The following is a 25,561-nucleotide window of genomic DNA, read 5'->3' as shown; positions in this document are numbered from 1 at the left end:
TGTTCTATTGGACCCACCACTATGTCATTTCTCTCCTGTTCTATTGGACCCACCACTATGTCATTTCTCTCCTGTTCTATTGGACCCACCACTATGTCATTTCTCTCCTGTTCTATTGGACCCACCACTATGTCATCTCTCCTGTTCTATTGGACCCACCACTATGTCATCTCTCTCCTGTTCTATTGGACCCACCACTATGTCATCTCTCTCCTGTTCTATTGGACCCACCACTATGTCATTTCTCTCCTGTTCTATTGGACCCACCACTATGTAATTTCTCTCCTGTTCTATTGGACCCACCACTATGTCATCTCTCTCCTGTTCTATTGGACCCACCACTATGTCATTTCTCTCCTGTTCTATTGGACCCACCACTATGTCATTTCTCTCCTGTTCTATTGGACCCACCACTATGTCATCTCTCTCCTGTTCTATTGGACCCACCACTATGTCATTTCTCTCCTGTTCTATTGGACCCACCACTATGTCATTTCTCTCCTGTTCTATTGGACCCACCACTATGTCATCTCTCTCAAACTATGCTGTTCTATTGGACCCACCACTATGTCATCTCTCTCCTGTTCTATTGGACCCACCACTATGTCATCTCTCTCCTGTTCTATTGGACCCACCACTATGCCATTTCTCTCCTGTTCTATTGGACCCACCACTATGTCATCTCTCTCCTGTTCTATTAGACCCACCACTATGTCATCTCTCTCCTGTTCTATTGGTTTTCATATCAACTTTCTTTAATTGTCCTCAAGCCAAAGGCACACTCCTAGTCAGATTAGCAACCCATTGTAGTTGTTGACCCCTCTATGGATACAAAGAGCTGAATCAGAGTGAGTCCTACAGTCAGCCAAGACTCCTCTATGGATACAAAGAGCTGAATCAGAGTGAGTCCTACAGTCAGCCAAGACTCCTCTATGGATACAAAGACCTGAATCAGAGTGAGTCCTACAGTCAGCCAAGACTCCTCTATGGATACAAAGAGCTGAATCAGAGTGAGTCCTACAGTCAGCCAAGACTCCTCTATGGATACAAAGAGCTGAATCAGAGTAAGTCCTACAGTCAGCTGAATCAAGACTCCAGTCTATGGATACAAAGAGCTGAATCAGAGTGAGTCCTACAGTCAGCCAAGACTCCTCTATGGATACAAAGAGCTGAATCAGAGTGAGTCCTACAGTCAGCCAAGACCTATGGATACAAAGAGCTGAATCAGAGTGAAGTCAGCCAAGACTCCTCTATGGATACAAAGAGCTGAATCAGAGTGAGTCCTACAGTCAGCCAAGACTCCTCTATGGATACAAAGAGCTGAATCAGAGTGAGTCCTACAGTCAGCCAAGACCCCTCTATGGATACAAAGAGCTGAATCAGAGTGAGTCCTACAGTCAGCCAAGACTCCTCTATGGATACAAAGAGCTGAATCAGAGTGAGTCCTACAGTCAGCCAAGACTCCTCTATGGATACAAAGAGCTGAATCAGAGTGAGTCCTACAGTCAGCCAAGACTCCTCTATGGATACAAAGAGCTGAATCAGAGTGAGTCCTACAGTCAGCCAAGACTCCTCTATGGATACAAAGAGCTGAATCAGAGTGAGTCCTACAGTCAGCCAAGACCCCTCTATGGATACAAAGAGCTGAATCAGAGTGAGTCCTACAGTCAGCCAAGACTCCTCTATGGATACAAAGAGCTGAATCAGAGTGAGTCCTACAGTCAGCCAAGACTCCTCTATGGATACAAAGAGCTGAATCAGAGTGAGTCCTACAGTCAGCCAAGACCCCTCTATGGATACAAAGAGCTGAATCAGAGCTGAATCAGAGACTCCTCTATGGATACAAAGAGCTCAGAGTGAGTCCTACAGTCAGCCAAGACTCCTCTATGGATACAAAGAGCTGAATCAGAGTGAGTCCTACAGTCAGCCAAGACTCCTCTATGGATACAAAGAGCTGAATCAGAGTGAGTCCTACAGTCAGCCAAGACTCCTCTATGGATACAAAGAGCTGAATCAGTGAGTCCTACAGTCAGCCAAGACTCCTCTATGGATACAAAGAGCTGAATCAGTCAGTCCAAGACTCCTCTATGGATACAAAGAGCTGAATCAGAGTGAGTCCTACAGTCAGCCAAGACCCCTCTATGGATACAAAGACCTGAATCAGAGTGAGTCCTACAGTCAGCCAAGACTCCTCTATGGATACAAAGAGCTGAATCAGAGTGAGTCCTACAGTCAGCCAAGACTCCTCTATGGATACAAAGACCTGAATCAGAGTGAGTCCTACAGTCAGCCAAGACTCCTCTATGGATACAAAGAGCTGAATCAGAGTGAGTCCTACAGTCAGCCAAGACTCTATGGATATGAATAGTCCTAAGTCAGCCAAGACCCCTCTATGGATACAAAGAGCTGAATCAGAGTGAGTCCTACAGTCAGCCAAGACTCCTCTATGGATACAAAGAGCTGAATCAGAGTGAGTCCTACAGTCAGCCAAGACTCCTCTATGGATACAAAGAGCTGAATCAGAGTGAGTCCTACAGTCAGCCAAGACTCCTCTATGGATACAAAGAGCTGAATCAGAGTGAGTCCTACAGTCAGCCAAGACTCCTCTATGGATACAAAGAGCTGAATCAGAGTGAGTCCTACAGTCAGCCAAGACTCCTCTATGGATACAAAGAGCTGAATCAGAGTGAGTCCTACAGTCAGCCAAGACTCCTCTATGGATACAAAGAGCTGAATCAGAGTGAGTCCTACAGTCAGCCAAGACTCCTCTATGGATACAAAGAGCTGAATCAGAGTGAGTCCTATACAGTCAGCCAAGACTCCTCTATGGATACAAAGAGCTGAATCAGAGTGAGTCCTACAGTCAGCCAAGACTCCTCTATGGATACAAAGAGCTGAATCAGAGTGAGTCCTACAGTCAGCCAAGACTCCTCTATGGATACAAAGAGCTGAATCAGAGTGAGTCCTACAGTCAGCCAAGACCCTCTATGGATACAAAGAGCTGAATCAGAGTGAGTCCTACAGTCAGCCAAGACTCCTCTATGGATACAAAGAGCTGAATCAGAGTGAGTCCTACAGTCAGCCAAGACCCTCCTCTATGGATACAAAGAGCTGAATCAGAGTGAGTCCTACAGTCAGCCAAGACTCCTCTATGGATACAAAGAGCTGAATCAGAGTGAGTCCTACAGTCAGCCAAGACTCCTCTATGGATACAAAGAGCTGAATCAGAGTGAGTCCTACAGTCAGCCAAGACCCTCTATGGATACAAAGAGCTGAATCAGAGTGAGTCCTACAGTCAGCCAAGACTCCTCTATGGATACAAAGAGCTGAATCAGAGTGAGTCCTACAGTCAGTCAGACCAAGTCCTATGGATACAAAGAGCTGAATCAGAGTGAGTCCTACAGTCAGCCAAGACCCCTCTATGGATACAAAGAGCTGAATCAGAGTGAGTCCTACAGTCAGCCAAGACCCTCTATGGATACAAAGAGCTGAATCAGAGTGAGTCCTACAGTCAGCCAAGACTCCTCTATGGATACAAAGAGCTGAATCAGAGTGAGTCCTACAGTCAGCCAAGACTCCTCTATGGATACAAAGAGCTGAATCAGAGTGAGTCCTACAGTCAGCCAAGACCCCTCTATGGATACAAAGAGCTGAATCAGAGTGAGTCCTACAGTCAGCCAAGACTCCTCTATGGATACAAAGAGCTGAATCAGAGTGAGTCCTACAGTCAGCCAAGACCCCTCTATGGATACAAAGAGCTGAATCAGAGTGAGTCCTACAGTCAGCCAAGACTCCTCTATGGATACAAAGAGCTGAATCAGAGTGAGTCCTACAGTCAGCCAAGACCCCTCTATGGATACAAAGAGCTGAATCAGAGTGAGTCCTACAGTCAGCCAAGACTCCTCTATGGATACAAAGAGCTGAATCAGAGTAAGTCCTACAGTCAGCCAAGACTCCTCTATGGATACAAAGAGCTGAATCAGAGTGAGTCCTACAGTCAGCCAAGACTCCTCTATGGATACAAAGAGCTGAATCAGAGTCAGCCAGACCCTACAGTCAGCCAAGACTCCTCTATGGATACAAAGAGCTGAATCAGAGTGAGTCCTACAGTCAGCCAAGACCCCTCTATGGATACAAAGAGCTGAATCAGAGTGAGTCCTACAGTCAGCCAAGACCAAGACCCTCTATGGATACAAAGAGCTGAATCAGAGTGAGTCCTACAGTCAGCCAAGACTCCTCTATGGATACAAAGAGCTGAATCAGAGTGAGTCCTACAGTCAGCCAAGACCCTCTATGGATACAAAGAGCTGAATCAGAGTGAGTCCTACAGTCAGCCAAGACTCCTCTATGGATACAAAGAGCTGAATCAGAGTGAGAGTCCTACAGTCAGCCAAGACTACAGTCAGCCAAGACCCCCTCTATGGATACAAAGAGCTGAATCAGAGTGAGTCCTACAGTCAGCCAAGACTCCTCTATGGATACAAAGAGCTGAATCATCAGAGTGAGTCCTACAGTCAGCCAAGACCCTCTATGGATACAAAGAGCTGAATCAGAGTGAGTCCTACAGTCAGCCAAGACCCTCTATGGATACAAAGAGCTGAATCAGAGTGAGTCCTACAGTCAGCCAAGACTCCTCTATGGATACAAAGAGCTGAATCAGAGTGAGTCCTACAGTCAGCCAAGACTCCTCTATGGATACAAAGAGCTGAATCAGAGTGAGTCCTACAGTCAGCCAAGACCCTCTATGGATACAAAGAGCTGAATCAGAGCGAGTCCTACAGTCAGCCAAGACTCCTCTATGGATACAAAGAGCTGAATCAGAGTGAGTCCTACAGTCAGCCAAGACCCTCTATGGATACAAAGAGCTGAATCAGAGTGAATACAGTCAGCCAAGACCCCTCTATGGAGAGAGCTGAATCAGAGTGAGTCCTACAGTCAAAGAGCTGAATCAGAGTGAGACTCCTCTATGGATACAAAGAGCTGAATCAGAGTGAGTCCTACAGTCAGCCAAGACTCCTCTATGGATACAAAGAGCTGAATCAGAGTGAGTCCTACAGTCAGCCAAGACTCCTCTATGGATACAAAGAGCTGAATCAGAGTGAGTCCTACAGTCAGCCAAGACTCCTCTATGGATACAAAGAGCTGAATCAGAGTGAGTCCTACAGTCAGCCAAGACTCCTCTATGGATACAAAGAGCTGAATCAGAGTGAGTCCTACAGTCAGCCAAGACCCCTCTATGGATACAAAGAGCTGAATCAGAGTGAGTCCTACAGTCAGCCAAGACTCCTCTATGGATACAAAGAGCTGAATCAGTGAGTCCTACAGTCAGCCAAGACCCTCTATGGATACAAAGAGCTGAATCAGAGTGAGTCCTACAGTCAGCCAAGACTCCTCTATGGATACAAAGAGCTGAATCAGAGTGAGTCCTACAGTCAGCCAAGACCCCTCTATGGATACAAAGAGCTGAATCAGAGTGAGTCCTACAGTCAGCCAAGACTCCTCTATGGATACAAAGAGCTGAATCAGAGTGAGTCCTACAGTCAGCCAAGACTCCTCTATGGATACAAAGAGCTGAATCAGAGTGAGTCCTACAGTCAGCCAAGACTCCTCTATGGATACAAAGAGCTGAATCAGAGTGAGTCCTACAGTCAGCCAAGACTCCTCTATGGATACAAAGAGCTGAATCAGAGTGAGTCCTACAGTCAGCCAAGACTCCTCTATGGATACAAAGAGCTGAATCAGAGTGAGTCCTACAGTCAGCCAAGACCCCTCTATGGATACAAAGAGCTGAATCAGAGCTGAATCAGAGAGTCCTACAGTCAGCCAAGACTGAATCTGAGTGGATACAAAGAGCTGAATCAGAGTGAGTCCTACAGTCAGCCAAGACTCCTCTATGGATACAAAGAGCTGAATCAGAGTGAGTCCTACAGTCAGCCAAGACTCCTCTATGGATACAAAGAGCTGAATCAGAGTGAGTCCTACAGTCAGCCAAGACCCCTCTATGGATACAAAGAGCTGAATCAGAGTGAGTCCTACAGTCAGCCAAGACTCCTCTATGGATACAAAGAGCTGAATCAGAGTGAGTCCTACAGTCAGCCAAGACTCCTCTATGGATACAAAGAGCTGAATCAGAGTGAGTCCTACAGTCAGCCAAGACTCCTCTATGGATACAAAGAGCTGAATCAGAGTGAGTCCTACAGTCAGCCAAGACTCCTCTATGGATACAAAGAGAGCTGAATCAGGAGTGAATCAGTCCTACAGTCAGCCAAGACTCTATGGATACAAAGAGCTGAATCTATGGATACAAAGAGCTGAATCAGAGTGAGTCCTACAGTCAGCCAAGACTCCTCTATGGATACAAAGAGCTGAATCAGAGTGAGTCCTACAGTCAGCCAAGACTCCTCTATGGATACAAAGAGCTGAATCAGAGTGAGTCCTACAGTCAGCCAAGACTCCTCTATGGATACAAAGAGCTGAATCAGAGTGAGTCCTCCTAGTCAGCCAAGACTCCTCTATGGATACAAAGAGCTGAATCAGAGTGAGTCCTACAGTCAGCCAAGACTCCTCTATGGATACAAAGAGCTGAATCAGAGTGAGTCCTACAGTCAGCCAAGACTCCTCTATGGATACAAAGAGCTGAATCAGAGTGAGTCCTACAGTCAGCCAAGACTCCTCTATGGATACAAAGAGCTGAATCAGAGTGAGTCCTACAGTCAAAGACCCTCTATGGATACAAAGAGCTGAATCAGAGTGAGTCCTACAGTCAGCCAAGACCCCTCTATGGATACAAAGAGCTGAATCAGAGTGAGTCCTACAGTCAGCCAAGACTCCTCTATGGATACAAAGAGCTGAATCAGAGTGAGTCCTACAGTCAGCCAAGACCCCTCTATGGATACAAAGAGCTGAATCAGAGTGAGTCCTACAGTCAGCCAAGACTCCTCTATGGATACAAAGAGCTGAATCAGAGTGAGTCCTACAGTCAGCCAAGACTCCTCTATGGATACAAAGAGAATGAATCAGTGAGTCCTACAGTCAGTCCCTCTATGGATACAAAGAGCTGAATCAGAGTGAGTCCAGCCAGACCCCTCTATGGATACAAAGAGCTGAATCAGAGCGAGTCCTACAGTCAGCCAAGACCCCTCTATGGATACAAAGAGCTGAATCAGAGTGAGTCCTACAGTCAGCCAAGACCCCTCTATGGATACAAAGACCTGAATCAGAGTGAGTCCTACAGTCAGCCAAGACCCCTCTATGGATACAAAGAGCTGAATCAGAGCGAGTCCTACAGTCATCCATCTTCTAGTTTGCCCAACCTCATCAGTGTCGGGTGAAAGAGAACGAAAGCCCCAGGGGGATATTTCAAAACTCATTTGTCTTGTCAGAGTGGCCCAGTGGGATATATAGATAACATAGTGTGTACACGCACGCACGCACACACGCACACACACACAGTTTCCTCAGTCATTTACTAACAGGGGAAATGTGCTAGGTGTGTAGGGGTTGCTTCTCGGTCAGGTAGAACAGCAGCAATTGGTGAGATGGACCTGACCTCAGACTTGTTTTGGGAGGAAGTATTATATGAAGGTAATGGTGTGTTGTCCATGTGTCCATGCCCAGGCTTGCTAGATTCACAACTGGATGGGAAACTGCCAAAGTGCTGTCTGTCTCCAGGAGATCATTGCATTGCCTTGCCAGATAAAGTAACAATGTGGTGTTGTTGAAGGTAGAAACACCCAGGCTAGGCTTGAGGATGTTGCACCCGGCATCATTAACATGATATTAGTTACATTTGAAATGGTTGTCTGATGTCTTGCCACCAAAAATGTATTTGTTCAATGCTATTTCTTCAAGATTTTATTCAGAATGAAATGCTGCTGAGAATATAAGTGTTCTAATGTACTGACTAAGATGAAAAATGTAATGACTAAGATGAAAAATGTATATACAGAGTGTGTGTTTGTCCCATTGCAGGTGTTTATGAAGTCAGTAAAGCTGGAGTGGGTTTTGGGGAACATCGAAGCGGCCCACGAGCTGTGTACCGAAGCTCTTAAACACTATGAGGACTTCCCCAAGCTCTGGATGATGAGGGGACAGATAGAGGAGCAGTCTGAGCACAACGAGAAGGCCAGGGAGGCCTACAACCAGGGGGTGAGGAAGGGGAGAGAGAAGGCCAGGGAGGCCTACAACCAGTGAGGGGACAGATAGAGGAGCAGTCTGAGCACAGAGAGAAGGCCAGGGAGGCCTACAACCAGGGGGTGAGGAAGGGGAGAGAGAAGGCCAGGGAGGCCTACAACCAGGGGGTGAGGAAGGGGAGAGAGAAGGCCAGGGGGCCTACAACCAGGGGGTGAGGAGGGAGAGAGAAGGCCAGGGAGGCCTACAACCAGGGGGTGAGGAGGGAGAGAGAAGGCCAGGGGGCCTACACCCAGGGGGTGAGGAGGGAGAGAGAAGGCCAGGGGGGCCTACAACCAGGGGGTGAGGAAGGGGAGAGAGAAGGCCAGGGGGCCTACAACCAGGGGGTGAGGAAGGGGAGAGAGAAGGCCAGGGGGCCTACAACCAGGGGGAGGAGGGAGAGAGAAGGCCAGGGGGCCTGAGGAAGGGGAGAGAGAAGGCCAGGGGGCCTAGGCCTACAACCAGGGGGAGGAAGGGGGAGAGAAAGGCCAGGGGCCTAGGAGGAGGGAGAGAGAAGGCCAGGGAGGCCTACAACCAGGGGGTGAGGAGGGAGAGAGAAGGCCAGGGAGGCCTACAACCAGGGGGTGAGGAGGGAGGAGAGAAGGCCAGGGAGGCCCAGGGGGGCCTACAACCAGGGGTGAGGAGGGAGAGAGAGGCCAGGGGGCCACAACCAGGGGTGAGGGGTGAGTGAGGAGGGAGAGAGAAGGCCAGGGGGGCCTACAACCAGGGGGTGAGGAAGGGGAGAGAGAAGGCCAGGGGGGCCTACAACCAGGGGGTGAGGAAGGGGAGAGAGAAGGCCAGGGAGGCCTACAACCAGGGGGTGAGAGAAGTGGAAGGGAGATGGACGTGAAGACAGGAGCGGGCATTCTGGATGATGAGAGATATCTGAATACATTCATATAGTTCGAGCGACAGTAGTTCAATGTTGCTCAGTTATGTGTGTTTAACACTGATTCATCTTAACTGTGTGTGTGTGTGTGTGTGTGTGTGTGTGTGTGTGTGTGTGTGTGTGTAGCTGAAGAAGTGTCCCCACTCCATGTCCCTGTGGCTGCTGCTGTCTCGTCTGGAGGAGAGGGTAGGCCAGTTGACCAGGGCCAGATCCATTCTGGAGAAATCACGCCTCAAGAATCCACAGAGCCCAGACCTATGGTGAGATATACAGACGCATTACGCTTACACACAGACACACACTCTTAAAACACACAAACTGGTTGATGCATACACAGTACCTTGTTTGTGTGTGTTGTCAGGTTGGAGTCGGTGAGATTGGAGTTCAGGGCAGGGCTGAAGAACATCGCCAACACACTGATGGCTAAAGCCCTACAAGAGTGCCCCAACTCAGGTAAGACAGTCTGTCACAATGTGTGTGTGATGGAAAGCAATTCTCAGTCTTTTTAGTCTACTAGATCCAAGTGGTGATTGTCCCAGTTAGCTTGGTCTCACTGTTGAGAATATGAGATGTATTTACTCACATAAACCAGGTTTCCATCTAACATTTTTACATGAGTAAAGTACACGTCGGATAGATAATGTCCCGACAGACCTGATGGAAACAGCAAATGTGTCGTTAAACTTTCCAAATGTGGACAAAACAATACTCTAGACAAGGTGGGATCTTTTTGTGAAATGGCGGTAGAAATTCCTTTATGCACAAATATGGATATAATAACCATTTTGACATAAACTTGGAGTCACGCGATGATATTGTGTGTGGTCTTTCCACTACGACTCGTCAGGAAAGCATGCTGTTTATTAGGCTGCAGATGACATCAATTATAAACTTCACAGGGTGGTGAAAGTGCAAGATGGTGACATGATGATCGATGCTTGACTGCCGTTTGACAAAACAAAATCATAATGATCTCATCATGTGGTATGCTGTATCTTCAAGCTGCTGGGCACATTTGCTCTTTAACGCAAAAATATATTTTTTTACAAACCCATCGGTAGATTTGAAAATGCAATGGAAACCCATTTACATTAGATTTGTTTATTCAGTACATAGGAATTTACCTGCACAAGTCATTTGTATGTGCATTACGTCATCACACACAGCCTTTTATCCTCAACAAGTCAATTTGATGATGTAAACATCTCCGATGGGAAATGTTGTTTTTTTGTATTTATGTGGATTTTAGAATATTTACAATGAAATCTGTCGCCAACTGGTTGGAAACCTAGCTAGTGAAGTGTAAATAAAACAGAATTCTGATGTGTTTACTCAATTGACATGATTTAGTCCTCAGACATCAGAAGGTTAAAGTTGTTTGTGTTTTAACTGTGTCTATATTTAATCATGATCATCAGTTCAACATGAAACAGTTCAGGATGGAGAAAATGCTCTTACATATTGCATTTACATATATCTCTGTCTTTCTGTAGGTATCCTGTGGGCTGAGGCAGTGTTTCTGGAGGCACGGCCCCAGAGGAAGACTAAGAGTGTTGATGCTCTGAAGAAGTGTGAACACGACCCACACGTCCTGCTAGCCGTGGCCAAGTACGACACACACTACCAAACTACAGAACTTTATTCTTTCACTCTTTCTCTCACAAACCCCCCACCCCCTTATCTGTGCTATGACCACCTTCCCCTTTGTACTGTCTGAGTAGGACAAACTCTCCCTGGCTCTGCTTTCATTCCTTCAGTAGGTTAAACTCTCCCTCGCTCTGCTTTCATTCCTTCAGTAGGACAAACTCTACCTCGCTCTGCTTTCATTCCTTCAGTAGGACAAACTCTACCTTCCTTCAGTAGGACAAACTCTCTGCTTTCATTCCTTCAGTAGGACAAACTCTCCCTCGCTCTGCTTTCATTCCTTCAGTAGGACAAACTCTCCCTCATCTGCTTTCATTCCTTCAGTAGGACAAACTCTCCTCGCTTTGCTTTCATTCCTTCAGTAGGACAAACTCTCCCTCGCTCTGCTTTCATTCCTTCAGTAGGTTAAACTCTCCCTCGCTCTGCTTTCATTCCTTCAGTAGGACAAACTCTCCCTCGCTCTGCTTTCATTCCTTCAGTAGGACAAACTCTCCCTCGCTCTGCTTTCATTCCTTCAGTAGGTTAAACTCTCCCTCGCTCTGCTTTCATTCCTTCAGTAGATTAAACTCCCTCGCTCTGCTTTCATTCCTTCAGTAGGTTAAAATCTCCCTCGCTCTGCTTTCATTCCTTCAGTAGGCTAAACTCTCCCTCTCTCTGCTTTCATTCCTTCAGTAGGACAAACTCTCCCTCGCTCTGCTTTCATTCCTTCAGTAGGACAAACTCTCCCTCGCTCTGCTTTCATTCCTTCAGTAGGACAAACTCTCCCTCGCTCTGCTTTCATTCCTTCAGTAGGTTAAACTCTCCCTCGCTCTGCTTTCATTCCTTCAGTAGGACAAACTCTCCCTCGCTCTGCTTTCATTCCTTCAGTAGGACAAACTCTCCTCTGCTTTCATTCCTTCTGCTTTCATTCCTTCAGTAGGACAAACTCTCCCATTCCTTCAGTAGGTTAAACTCTGCTTTCATTCCTTCAGTAGGACAAACTCTCCCTCGCTCTGCTTTCATTCCTTCAGTAGGTTAAACTCTCCCTCGCTCTGCTTTCATTCCTTCAGTAGGTTAAACTCTCCTCGCTCTGCTTTCATTCCTTCAGTAGGATTAAACTCCCTCGCTCTGCTTTCATTCCTTCAGTAGGTTAAACTCTCCCTCGCTCTGCTTTCATTCCTTCAGTAGGACAAACTCTCCCTCGCTCTGCTTTCATTCCTTCAGTAGGACAAACTCTCCCTCGCTCTGCTTTCATTCCTTCAGTAGGACAAACTCTCCCTCGCTCTGCTTTCATTCCTTCAGTAGGACAAACTCTCCCTCGCTCTGCTTTCATTCCTTCAGTAGGTTAAACTCTCCCTCGCTCTGCTTTCATTCCTTCAGTAGGACAAACTCTCCCTCGCTCTGCTTTCATTCCTTCAGTAGGACTCTGCTTTCATTCCTTCAGTAGGACAAACTCTCCCTCGCTCTGCTTTCATTCCTTCAGTAGGTTAAACTCATTCCTTCAGTAGCTCTGCTTTCATTCCTTCAGTAGGAAAACTCTAAACTCAGTAGGCTAAACCTCGCTCTGCTTTCATTCCTTCAGTAGGTTAAACTCTCCCTCGCTCTGCTTTCATTCCTTCAGTAGGACAAACTCTCCCTCGCTCTGCTTTCATTCCTTCAGTAGGACAAACTCTCCTCGCTCTGCTTTCATTCCTTCAGTAGGTTAAACTCCCTCGCCTGCTTTCATTCCTTCAGCTTTCATTCCTTCAGTAGATTAAACTCTCCTCGCTCTGCTTTCATTCCTTCAGTAGGTTAAACTCTTCCTTCAGTAGGTTAAAATCTCCCATTCGCTCTGCTTTCATTCCTTCAGTAGGACAAACTCTCCCTCGCTCTGCTTTCATTCCTTCAGTAGGTTAAACTCTCCCTCGCTCTGCTTTCATTCCTTCAGTAGGACAAACTCTCCCTCGCTCTGCTTTCATTCCTTCAGTAGGTTAAACTCTCCCTGCTTTCATTCCTTCAGCTCTGCTTTCATTCCTTCAGTAGGTTAAAACTCTCCCTCGCTCTGCTTTCAAACTCTCCCTCTGCTCTGCTTTCATTCCTTCAGTAGGACAAACTCTCCCTCGCTCTGCTTTCATTCCTTCAGTAGGACAAACTCTCCCTCGCTCTGCTTTCATTCCTTCAGTAGGTTAAACTCTCCCTCGCTCTGCTTTCATTCCTTCAGTAGGAAAAACTCCCTCGCTCTGCTTTCATTCCTTCAGTAGGACAAACTCTCCCTCGCTCTGCTTTCATTCCTTCAGTAGGTTAAACTCTCCCTCGCTCTGCTTTCATTCCTTCAGTAGATTAAACTCCCTCGCTCTGCTTTCATTCCTTCAGTAGGTTAAACTCTCCCTCGCTCTGCTTTCATTCCTTCAGTAGGACAAACTCTCCCTCGCTCTGCTTTCATTCCTTCAGTAGGACAAACTCTCCCTCGCTCTGCTTTCATTCCTTCAGTAGGTTAAACTCCCTCGCTCTGCTTTCATTCCTTCAGTAGATTAAACTCCCTCGCTCTGCTTTCATTCCTTCAGTAGGTTAAAATCTCCCTCGCTCTGCTTTCATTCCTTCAGTAGGACAAACTCTCCCTCGCTCTGCTTTCATTCCTTCAGTAGGTTAAACTCTCCCTCGCTCTGCTTTCATTCCTTCAGTAGGACAAACTCTCCCTCGCTCTGCTTTCATTCCTTCAGTAGGACAAACTCTCCCTCGCTCTGCTTTCATTCCTTCAGTAGGACAAACTCTCCTCGCTCTGCTTTCATTCCTTCAGTAGGTTAAACTCTCCCTCGCTCTGCTTTCATTCCTTCAGTAGGACAAACTCTCCCTCGCTCTGCTTTCATTCCTTCAGTAGGTTAAACTCTCCCTCGCTCTGCTTTCATTCCTTCAGTAGGTTAAACTCTCCATCTGTCTGCTTTCATTCCTTCAGTAGGTTAAACTCCCTCGCTCTGCTTTCATTCCTTCAGTAGGTTAAACTCTCCCTCGCTCTGCTTTCATTCCTTCAGTAGGTTAAACTCTCCCTCGCTCTGCTTTCATTCCTTCAGTATTAAACTCTCTGCTTTCATTCCTTCAGTAGGACAAACTCTCCCTCTGCTCTGCTTTCATTCCTTCAGTAGGTTAAACTCTCCCCTTCTAGCTCTGCTTTCATTCCTTCAGTAGGTTAAACTCTCCCTCGCTCTGCTTTCATTACTTCAGTAGGTTAAACTCTCCCTCGCTCTGCTTTCATTCCTTCAGTAGGTTAAACTCTCCCTCGCTCTGCTTTCATTCCTTCAGTAGGTTAAACTCCCCTCGCTCTGCTTTCATTCCTTCAGTAGGTTAAACTCTCCCTCGCTCTGCTTTCATTCCTTCAGTAGGTTAAACTCTCCTCGCTCTGCTTTCATTCCTTCAGTAGGTTAAACTCTCCCTCGCTCTGCTTTCATTCCTTCAGTAGGTTAAACTCTCCTCGCTCTGCTTTCATTCCTTCAGTTGGTTAAACTCTCCCTCGCTCTGCTTTCATTACTTCAGTAGGTTAAACTCTCCCTCTCTCTGCTTTCATTCCTTCAGTAGGTTAAACTCTCCCTCTCTCTGCTTTCATTCCTTCAGTAGGTTAAACTCTCCCCCGCTCTGCTCTCGAAACTACAATATTCTTTGATTTTCTGAAACATGGCTCTCGGACAAGACACCCCCCATGACTATCCAACTCAATGGATTCTCCATTCACCAGGCGGACAGGACAGTGGAGTCAGGGAAATCAATGGGGAGGGGTTTGCCTCTAACTCCAGCACGATGGAAGTGTCGACCCACTGTTCACCCTTCTTGGAATTCCTGATGGTTAAATGGTGACCCTTCTTTCTCTTGAGGGACTTTTCAGCTGTTATCATGAATGTTGTATACATTTCACCTCAGGATAATAAAAATAACACGCCGGCCCTTAACGAACTGTACAAGGAAACCTATATCCAGGGGGTGCTTTTCTGGTTGTCAGTGATATTAATTCCCATCACGAAAACACGTGATGCCCAACTTCCATCAACACAACTCCAACGACACTCGGGGTGATAAAGTCCTAGAACACTGTTATTCTACCCACAAGCAAGCATGTAAGGCCCTTCCTCATCCGCCATTCGACAAATCCGATCATGACTCCGTTCTCCTGTTTCCTGTTTACTCGCATAAACTCAAAACAGGAAGTACCCATGACACGCTCAATTAAGAAATGGTCACCAGAATCAAAGATTATGCTACATGTCTGCTTTGCTAGCGCTGATTGGAATGTGTTTAGAGACTCCGCCGACAACATTGACGACCTAACCACCTCTGGCACCCTTCTTCATTAGAAAATGTATCGGTGATGTTGCCCCACGGTGAGGGTTCGCGGCTTCCCCAATCAAAAGCCCTGGATTAACACTGAGGTCGGCGCTAAAATAAAAGGCGAAGGCTACCGCACACAGCGCTATCGTAGACAACCCTGAGGCTACGGCCAAGGACAGGAACGACTAAGAAGTCCCGCTATGCCCTCCTCAGTCGTCAAACGAGCCAAAAGACAATCATACTACACGGGCTCCGACGCCCGCCGCATGTGACAGGGACTACAGTCCATTACGGATTGCAAAGGATGACCTTACCGTGATCTGCCCAACGATGCCTTTCTACTAGACTAACTCAATGCATTTTATGCACGCTTTGACAACAACAACATTGTGTCGGGTGTGAGGGCTGTCACCAACCCAGAGGATTGGGTGATCTCGCACATTGACTACTGCCCTGTAGCAATCACTTGTGTAATCATGAAGTGCTTTGAGAGGCTGGTCATGGTACACATTAACTCCACCGTCCCAGACACCCTAGACACTCCAATTTGCATACCACCCCAACAGATCCATATGTGACACTATCTCAATTTTTCTCCACACTGCCCTGAACGCCTCCCTCTGCAACTGGTTCCTGGCCTTCCTGACGGGCCGAGCCCAGGTGGTGAGGGTAGGCAACATCACCTCTGCCAAGCTGACCCTCAACACAGGGGCCCCACTTGGGTGTGTGCTTAGTCCCCTCCTGTACTCCCTGTTCACCCACGACTGCGTGGCCACGCACGACTCCAACACCATCATCAAGTTTGCTGACAACATGACAGTGGTAGGCCTGATCACCGGTGACAATGAGTCAGCCTACAGGGAGGAGGTCAGTAACCTGGCAGTGTGGTGCCAGAACAACAACCTCTCCCTCAACGTCAGTAAGGCCAAGGAGCTGATTGGGTACAACGGGAAAGGCTGTAGGAGGTTAAAATAGTTTGGCCCTTGTATCCTCAAAGTTCTACAGCTGCATCATTGAGAGCATTTTAACTGGCTGCATCACTGCCTGGTATGGAAATAATACTCCCCTCGATCGCATGGCGCTACAGAGGGTGGTGCAGACAGCTCAGTACATCACTGCCTGGTATGGAAATATTACTCCCCTCGATCGCATGGCGCTACAGAGGGTGGTGCAGACAGCTCAGTACATCACTGCCTGGTATGGAAATAATACTCCCCTCGATCGCATGGTGCTACAGAGGGTGGTGCAGACAGCTCAGTACATCACTGCCTGGTATGGAAATATTACTCCCATCGATCGCATGGCGCCAGAGAGGCGGTGCAGACAGCTCAGTACATCACTGCCTGGTATGGAAATATTACTCCCTCGATCGCATGGCGCTACAGAGGGTGGTGCAGACAGCTCAGTACATCACTGCCTGGTATGGAAATAATACTCCCCTCGATCGCATGGTGCTACAGAGGGTGGTGCAGACAGCTCAGTACATCACTGCCTGGTATGGAAATAATACTCCCCTCGATCGCATGGTGCTACAGAGGGTGGTGCAGACAGCTCAGTACATCACTGCCTGGTATGGAAATAATACTGCCATCGATTGCATGGCGCTACAGAGGGTGGTGCAGACAGCTCAGTACATCACTGCCTGGTATGGAAATAATACTCCCCTCGATCGCATGGCGCTACAGAGGGTGGTGCAGACAGCTCAGTACATCACTGCCTGGTATGGAAATAATACTCCCCTCGATCGCATGGCGCTACAGAGGGTGGTGCAGACAGCTCAGTACATCACTGCCTGGTATGGAAATAATACTCCCCTCGATCGCATGGTGCTACAGAGGGTGGTGCAGACAGCTCAGTACATCACTGCCTGGTATGGAAATATTACTCCCCTCGATCGCATGGCGCTACAGAGGGTGGTGCAGACAGCTCAGTACATCACTGCCTGGTATGGAAATATTACTCCCCTCGATCGCATGGTGCTACAGAGGGTGGTGCAGACAGCTCAGTACATCACTGCCTGGTATGGAAATAATACTCCCCTCGATCGCATGGCGCTACAGAGGGTGGTGCAGACAGCTCAGTACATCACTGCCTGGTATGGAAATATTACTCCCCTCGATCGCATGGCGCTACAGAGGGTGGTGCAGACAGCTCAGTACATCACTGCCTGGTATGGAAATAATACTCCCCTCGATCGCATGGTGCTACAGAGGGCGGTGCAGACAGCTCAGTACATCACTGCCTGGTATGGAAATAATACTGCCATCGATTGCATGGCGCTACAGAGGGTGGTGCAGACAGCTCAGTACATCACTGCCTGGTATGGAAATAATACTGCCATCGATTGCATGGCACTACAGAGGGTGGTGCAGACAGCTCAGTACATCACTGGGGCCGAGATCCCTGCCATCCAGGACATCTATATCAGGCGGTGTGTTAGGAATGTCCTGAAAGTTGTTAGACTCCACCCACCCAAGCCATAGACTATCCTCTCTGCTTCCACACGGCAAGTGGTACCGGTGCAGTGTTCAAAGCTGTCATCAAGACAACGGGAGGCTACTTTTGAACAATCTCAAATATCAAATATATTTTGATTTGTTTAACACTTTTTTGGGGGTTACTGCATGATTCAATATGTGTTATTTCATAGTTTTGATGTCTTCACTATTATTCTACAATGTAGACAATAGTAAAAAATGTAAACACTTGAATGAGTAGGTGTGTCCAAATGCCGTCACTCCAGTATCCCAGCACATTGTAAATATGGTATTGGACCTGAGCCTGTATATGGTATGCTTGCTTGCTTGCTTGCTTACTTCATATTTCTTATTTCTTGTGTTTTTGTTCTAGTATTATGTTGTTATTAATTATTGCATTGTTGGGTTTTCAGTTTGCAAGAAAGGCTTGTGCATGTGACATTACAACATGAAACTTAAAACTTTCATTCCTTCAGTAGGTTAAACTCTCCCTCGCTCTCTCTTACTTTCACTCTGTAAACATATTAGTCGTAATCTGGCGGTAACCAGCTCGTGTGTGTGTGTGTGTTGCAGGCTGTTCTGGAGCGAGCGTAAGATCACTAAGGCCAGAGAGTGGTTCCTGAGGACAGTGAAGATTGAGCCAGACCTGGGAGATGCCTGGGCCCTCTTCTACAAGTTTGAGATGCAACACGGCACTGAGGTGTGTGTGTGTGTGTATGAGCTTGTATGTGTGTGGGAGGCTCTGTGTTGTTCTATGGTGTCTTACATTCTCTCTCTCTCTGTCCCCTGTAGGAGCAGCAGGAAGAGGTGCGTAAGCGGTGTGAGAACGCTGAGCCGCGTCACGGGGAGCTGTGGTGTGCCGAGTCCAAACATGTCCTCTACTGGCAGAAGAAGATAGGAGAGATCCTCACACAGGTCGCTTCCAAGATAAAAAACACCTTCTAAAGTTGGACAGACAGACTGTGTGTGTTATGGATCTGTTTCTATGACTCCGTGCCCTTCTGTCCATTAACCAGTGACACACACCTCAAGTTCTCTCCTTTCAAAGCCTGTGGTAGGGAGTAGCAGCATAATTGCAGTCTTCGGGGACACAATTGTCTGGTCTGAGGAGTGGACTATGGTTCACTATTAGTAGAGAATATTTGCATATTTACAGTGTTATACAATGTATGCAGAGTTTTTTTTAAAGCACATTGCTGTTGGGAAAATGAAAACAGGATATTTTGTTGAACTTCATTTTTTATGGAATTGTGAAATAAAATGTCCTTCAATTGAATCTGCAAGGGTATTCTTGGAGCAGACCAAGTTACCTGATACCAGCTCTGTAAAGAAGTTAATGCGACCATTCATTTGACCATGGTATAGTTTTTTTTACTCTACTGTATTTTGTTTGATCGAGATATACACCGTAAATAGTTAGTCATGATTCATTGCTTGTGTATGTCTTACAACTGTTTAAAATCGCTCAGGAGGATTCCTCAATAAAAAAACAACTGAAAATCAACCATTTCATTGCCTTGGATATGAGACCTCTTCTTAAGAAAACAAGCATCTTCCAAGATCTGTATGTGGCATGACAATATTGGTGAGATGAGTCGGCTCAAGATCACACATTTTATTTGTCACATGCTTCATAAACAACCGGTGTAGACTAACGAGGAAATGCTTCATAAACAACCGTTGTAGACTAACGATGAAATGCTTCATAAACAACCGGTGTAGACTAACGATGAAATGCTTCATAAACAACCGGTGTAGACTAACGATGAAATGTTTCATAAACAACCGGTGTAGACTAACGATGAAATGTTTCATAAACAACCGGTGTAGACTAACGATGAAATGTTTCATAAACAACCGGTGTAGACTAACGATGAAATGTTTCATAAACAACCGTTGTAGACTAACGATGAAATGCTTCATAAACAACCGGTGTAGACTAACGATGAAATGCTTCATAAACAACCGGTGTAGACTAACGATGAAATGCTTCATAAACAACCGGTGTAGACTAACGATGAAATGCTTCATAAACAACCGGTGTAGACTAACGATGAAATGCTTCATAAACAACCAGTGTAGACTAACGATGGAATGCTTACTTACGGGTCCTTGTCCAACAATGCAAAGTTAATTTAAGTCTATTGATGCACCTGCGTCAATCTAAGTAACATAATAGAAAATGGCCATAAATCCATTAGTTTAAAGATATAGTTTAGAGATATGAGTTTTTGCATGTGCAGTGTCTCAATCCACCGCATCAGTGTCATCCTTTTGCATGTGCAGTGTCTCAATCCACCGCATCAGTGTCATCCTTTTGCATGTGCAGTGTCTCAATCCACCGCATCAGTGTCATCCTTTTGCATGTGCAGTGTCTCAATCCACCGCATCAGTGTCATCCTTTTGCATGTGCAGTGTCTCAATCCACCGCATCAGTGTCATCCTTTTGCATGTGCAGTGTCTCAATCCACCGCATCAGTGTCATCCTTTTGCATGTGCAGTGTCTCAATCCACCGCATCAGTGTCATCCTTTTGCATGTGCAGTGTCTCAATCCACCGCATCAGTGTCATCCTTTTGCATGTGCAGTGGAAAGTGGCCGAGCTGCAGCAGTGTTTGTCAGACCATAAGACATCCAAAAAATTGGTATTCTCACAAATGTTTGGCTTACAAACTATTATGACCACTCCATTGAAAGGGGAGACACCCATTAACACAATGGCCTTCTCTGTTTTAGTCTACGACCTCCACAAGTGTCACAGGACTTGTGTGAAGGGGAAGGGAACCCATACAAACCACCTAGTATGGAGGTAGTTTTGTGGCAACAAAAGGGGTTAAATGTGTCATATTTCTTAGATATGACACTCTTCAAAACCGTATTCCTTATCATACATTTTTGGCTGTCCTTTGCCATTTCTGAATGTGTTATTTAGAATTATTTTGATACCTAAAGGGGCCCTAAACTTCAAAATCAAATAGCTAAATGATCCATGGTATGGCCATCTAAAAACAATTCCATGTGTTAGCTTAGTAACCCCCCTTTAAAGCATGGGTTTGAGGTAGCTATGTACAAATAGGTAGGCTAAAGTGACTAGGCAACAGGATAGATAGAAAGTAGCAGCAGCATCTGTGATGTGTGTGTGTGGTCCATATTCGTGTGTGGGTAGAGTTAGTACAAAAAGGGTCAACGCAGCTATCTTTTGGCTTGGGGGTAGAAGCTGTTCAGGGTCCGGTTGGTTCCAAACTAAGTGCACTGGTACTGTTTGCTGTGCGGTAGCAGAGAGAATGGTCTATGGCTTGGTTGGCTGGAGTCTTTGACCATTTTTGGGGCCTCCCTCTGACATCGCATCCCTCCAATAGAAACATCCACATAGTCTGTAAATAGGGCATTGGGTCACCACGAGACAGAACAGCTTCAATGCACCTTGGCATAGATTCTACAACTGTCTGGAACTCTATTGGAGGGATGCGACACTATTCTTCAAGAGAAATTATCCAGGTGAATGCCTGCCTCAGACCACTTGGAGAACATAAACTCCTCCCAAGTCACTTTATACACACAAGATCTCTGCTAAACATAGAATCACATGGTGGTCCATGTCTCTGGGACCTCCAATATCTTCAGAACGAAGTTGACAACAAATACAAAGTTGCCAGTGTCTTTGCAATTGATACAAACAAGCGACATACCGAGATGACTGCATCAATCCAATTAACATAATACAAGCATCCCCATCAAAATCCATCTGTTGAAGCTAGAGATGTTTTTTGTATGGCCTCCGTCTCAATCGACCGCGTTCGCCTATGTCGGTCTTTCGCATCTGCGGTGGAAAGTGGTAGAGCTACAGTAGTAATGTTTGTCAGAGCAGGAGACAAAGACCTCTGTAGTGTCCGAACGGTTTGGGCTAAAAACTAATATGACCCCAAACGGAAAGGGAGACTCAAACACCATGATATTCTCCGTTTTACTCTATGATCCCACAAGTGTTACAGGACTCATACGAAGGTAACCCCGTACCGGTTAAAACATTTTATGGAAGGGGTTAAATGTGTGTTAAAAAAATATTTACTGACCTTATATCTCCTATAAGAAAGACACTTCAAACATGTATGATTTGTTTTTGGACTGTTTTGACATTTCTGAATAGAACCCTCCCAAAGGTTAAGACAGTTTACAATATAAACAGTAGGCTATAGGCCTGTTTCAATCATATGGAAATACATTTCATGTTCAATCAAGTTCTATTCATCTACTTGTAGGCTACTGTCTGTCATTTGTCTCAATACATGATTGTCGCTGTATAGTCTGTAATGTGCATCACTGCAGCTCTCAACTCACACAGCGGTGTCGCTTCTGTCAAAGTCATTCAAAGTTTATACTTTATCACTCAGGATGGAACTTTCTAGTGCTACTATTGTTGCCATGTGTTGTTAGTATAACAAAATCTGATCACCCAAAAATAGAATAGTTTACCTATTTACCTATATGGCTTGTGGTTGTGTGTTTTATGCAAGATCAATATTCCTCTCAAGGCACATTGAAGTTGCTAGATTCATGGAAGGGAAACATTCTGACCCTGCAGTCAATGCTCTACAATTCTTCATGTATTTGGAAAGCTGGGGATGCCAGTTTTCCATTGCTACCACATTTATCTCTCTACTCCTTCAATTGCGCATGTGGCTTTATTTACAATTGCATTTTTACATCCAGTGTTTCCAGCATTGTTGAGGCACAGCTGCTCACCAGAACTCTTAAAGGGGCAACGTTTTCTTAAAAGGGCAATGACATACTTTGTAATAAAAAAAAGTATTCATATTTATAATAAATAATAATAACAAATCAGGATGTTGTGTCCAATGGTGTAAATGCATATGGATACGTTTTAGTGGTGTGCGGGTCAGCTGTTTGTTCATCCACCCGCATTTGCTTATAACCTATCCGCAACCACCTGACATCGGACAAAGTGAAAATCTGAGGCCCGCACCAACTAATCCTGCTTATTTAGAAAATGCTCTGTAGGCTGCATTTAAAAAAAAAAAAAACATTTTGGTAGGCTATTTGTTAGTCAACTTGTCAACACACATAGCTTAAATTCTGTCATTATATGTTGCCCTAGACTGGGGAGAAAATGCACAAAAAAAATTGAATGTCCAAATGACATCAATAGAAAGCTGTGAAAACGACCCAACAGGTTTCCTGGAAAGATTTCAGCTTGGATACATATTTTATGTGGTTGAAATACTATCCACTTTTATGTTGCTGATAAAGATAGCACCTCTACAGACGGTAGGCCTATCTAACTGCTCATTCTCATAAGATGCTGAAAGAAAGGAATTACATTTCTCCACTCCTGTTCCTGAGTCAAAATTTGGCCTACATTTGGTGTATCATTTAACTACAAGAAATAGTTAATTGTTCAGTGGTCATTGGTAGCTCAGTTGGTAGAGCATGGTGCTTGCAATGCCAGGGTAGTGGTTTCAATTGCCGGGACCACCCATCTGTAAAATGTATGCACACATGACTAAGTCTCTTTTGTCTGCTAAATGGCATTGAATTAGAGTTTGATGCCTCTGGAATTTATACACTGATTGAGTAGGTGATGTTATGGAGATCGTACTCTTATTAGAGAGATGGTGAGAGAGACAGTTCCTCAGTTTAGGGCTCTATAATGTTGATTCAATATTAACAATGTTTGCAATTCTGTGCCATGTCACTCAGCTGTGAATATCCAATTAACTGTCCATTTATCCATACAAGATGTGGTCTTACAGTTCTGGTATTCACCCACATTGATGAATCCATCTGGTTAGAATGTCGTGGCAGACATTTGGGCGGCTATGTAAGAAAGCCTGTCTCTTTAATAACTCAGTGATGTCGTTACATATATCACAAACAGGCAGAGTGTTTAGTTTATTACCATGTGCAGCTTGCCACCGACAAATCTCAATTTCAGACATTATTTCCTTTCTGACCAATTTAAAGTCTGTTCTAGGTGACAGGTTCTTCTGCATCATCATCAAGGATGGCTGGGAGCTGCACCAGCTGCACCAGCTGGGCCATTGGTAAGTCTGACCCTTGACCAGGATAGCAGCAGTCGTAATGCATCCATCAGGTAAGTCTGAGTCATCTTCCCAACAGGCCGTGCAATGAAGTGTCTTAGAGACATCAGGAAGGCATTGGCATCCAGGCTCTGCTGGAGGTCAGGTGGGTGCAGTGGCTGGGCATTTCATTTGTAGACGATGCCCCATCACATTTCCCTGCAACGTCCAATTTTTATGTTGAATAGTCCGAAATAATCCACTACGGGAGAGTAGAAGGATGACTTGTACAGACGCAGAAGAGCCGGAGGTAGGTCTGCCATCTTTGGAACGTCAGGTTTGATGCGCCATCTTTGGGATTGCAAACAGGTGTGCTGAAGCTTCCGGATAGCTTCCCTTCCCGCTGAATCCAGTATCTACGACCCTGTTCCGCCACAACCCTCTCTGGGTCGGGATGGAGGAGCGTCTAGTTGAAATCTTGAATGAGTCACTCGATCAGCGGATGATGCAGATCCAAGACGATGGGGTTCATAGCATCCATCTCCAGGTGCTCTTCTCTTCGCAATCTACCGCCAACTCTAAGGAGTCCTGAATCCTTATCATACTCAGGAGACGAGGGACCCAGATGGCTGTTAGATGGAATAGACCGGTTTTACATGACAGCCTTGACCTCTTCACGAAATGATTCCATCTAAGCTTGCTTCAGGAGGAGGATCTCTGTGGCTATGTAGTCTGCTGCTTCGCTGGTTGAACTGGAGAGTGGATCGGCCTCCCCGTGTAGGGAACTAGTTGTTAGGAGCTGAAGACTGGAACTAACAGACACATGTCCGCAGAAGGCATTGAAGGCCACCGATCTTCTAAGTGCTGGAGGAACTCAGGGCCTTGGTGCATCGATGTGGTTGGGCCAGCTCTTTCAAGGTATTGCCCCAAGTGATGTCATCCGCAGTGTTGTTCGCGGTATCTACATGCGGTACCTCCAGTTGACTACATCCGTAAGGTTCTAAATCTCTGCAACACAAGTTCCCATGAAGACCTTGTACAGTATCTACAAGATTCTGACTTGTGCCAATGAAGGACTGTAGTTGAATCGGACCAGAGGATGACTTGTTCGATGGGCAGGGTGAGTTCTGCTTGGAGGACACTGGCCAGCTGAGCCCCAGTAAGTGCAGCACTCAGCCCAAAGCGTGGCGTTGACAGCTGCTTCTTTGGTGCAACGCGAGACCTGGCCAGAATGAAAGAAATGTGCATCTGTTTCTGGTCATCCACAGTCTGCATTTAGGCAACAGAGCCATATGATCTCTATGACGCATCACAGAATATGTGGAGGTCTCTGGTTGACTTTGGATTGTCAGCATACGGTGGTGCGTAAGTTCTGGTGAGTTCCATCTGGACAAGGTCAGGAATCTCTTGTTCCCAGAAAAGCCATCTGTCCAGCAGGCTCTGAAGTTGAATGGGCTCATCCCAAACTATCCCTTCTTTCCAAAGGTCCTGGGCGAGTACCTTGGCTCGGGTTGTGAAAGGCACGATGTAGCCTAGTGGGTGGTATTGACGGGCAAGCATGCTGGAGATATTCCTCATTGTAGGTTTTGAGAGCTACACAATGTGGTGCTTATATCTCAAGGAGTCTCTGAGGCAGTTTCAACAATGCCAAAGGGGATGGTTCCTGGAGGTCCGTGCTACTTTGGGAAAGCTACAGTCCACTGCTTTCTGATCTAGCCTTGGGCATTATGTGCTCGATGACAGCCGGCACATTGCTGGCCCAATGGTGTATCTAAAAGCCTATAGTATGGAGCAACTGCCGCAGTACATTAACAAGGTTTCTTGCTTCATCGGCAGAAGGGATGTCACTACTTACAGCTACGGCATGTTGACAGAATCTGAGGAGGACAGGGATGGTCCCAAGGTTGGTCCAGGGAGGAGAAGGTCATTGAGTGACTGTCCTTTATGCTGGAACGAACAGTTAAACACAATCCTATCTTTTCCATTGTGATGTACAATATGGTAGGTATAAACCAGGACTCAGTAGATCGTTCAGCTACCTCAGGTGGCACCAGTGACACGTAGTCTACTGTC

General features: G+C 46.1%; 2 protein-coding genes and 1 long non-coding RNA gene across 7 annotated transcripts in view; 2 read left to right on the top strand and 1 right to left on the bottom strand.

Annotated features, from left to right (window-relative positions):
• prpf6 (PRP6 pre-mRNA processing factor 6 homolog (S. cerevisiae)) overlaps positions 1-18,955 on the top strand; it is a 39,726-nt gene extending 20,771 nt beyond the window's left edge. Inside the window, exons 16-21 of the mRNA XM_052481874.1 lie at positions 7,972-8,148; positions 9,185-9,318; positions 9,420-9,511; positions 10,552-10,666; positions 18,025-18,151; positions 18,244-18,955. Of these exons, the coding sequence (XP_052337834.1) occupies positions 7,972-8,148; positions 9,185-9,318; positions 9,420-9,511; positions 10,552-10,666; positions 18,025-18,151; positions 18,244-18,396 (798 nt within the window). The 3' untranslated portion in view covers positions 18,397-18,955. The remainder of the gene's footprint in view (positions 1-7,971; positions 8,149-9,184; positions 9,319-9,419; positions 9,512-10,551; positions 10,667-18,024; positions 18,152-18,243) is intronic.
• LOC127912476 (uncharacterized) lies at positions 684-7,965 on the bottom strand. Of its 3 annotated transcripts, XM_052481875.1 has the most exons (5): positions 7,212-7,965; positions 6,722-6,956; positions 4,740-4,847; positions 2,156-2,352; positions 684-1,000 (listed from the first exon to the last, which is right to left on the bottom strand). In XM_052481875.1, the coding sequence occupies exons 1-5, from the start codon at positions 7,368-7,370 to the stop codon at positions 794-796; spliced, it is 906 nt and encodes a 301-aa protein (XP_052337835.1). In that variant the 5' UTR covers positions 7,371-7,965; the 3' UTR covers positions 684-793. The 3 variants fall into 3 exon arrangements, 1 of the variants encoding a protein (XP_052337835.1); XR_008082861.1 differs by lacking the exons at positions 684-1,000; positions 4,740-4,847; positions 6,722-6,956 and adding an exon at positions 1,241-1,698 and having other exon boundaries at positions 2,156-2,263; XR_008082859.1 differs by lacking the exons at positions 684-1,000; positions 2,156-2,352; positions 4,740-4,847; positions 6,722-6,956 and adding an exon at positions 1,241-1,698.
• LOC127912477 (uncharacterized) lies at positions 11,061-13,426 on the top strand. Of its 3 annotated transcripts, none has more exons than XR_008082864.1 (3): positions 11,061-11,223; positions 11,831-12,025; positions 12,961-13,426. It is a non-coding gene; the product is annotated as an uncharacterized LOC127912477 (long non-coding RNA). The 3 variants fall into 3 exon arrangements; XR_008082863.1 differs by having other exon boundaries at positions 11,061-11,299; positions 11,948-12,025; XR_008082862.1 differs by having other exon boundaries at positions 11,061-11,299.
• Positions 18,956-25,561: the final 6,606 nt, after the last annotated feature.

This window comes from Oncorhynchus keta, chromosome 27 (assembly GCF_023373465.1).
Source record: "Oncorhynchus keta strain PuntledgeMale-10-30-2019 chromosome 27, Oket_V2, whole genome shotgun sequence".
Classification (NCBI taxonomy): domain Eukaryota; kingdom Metazoa; phylum Chordata; class Actinopteri; order Salmoniformes; family Salmonidae; genus Oncorhynchus; species Oncorhynchus keta.
This window is presented reverse-complemented; position numbering and strand designations above follow the sequence as displayed.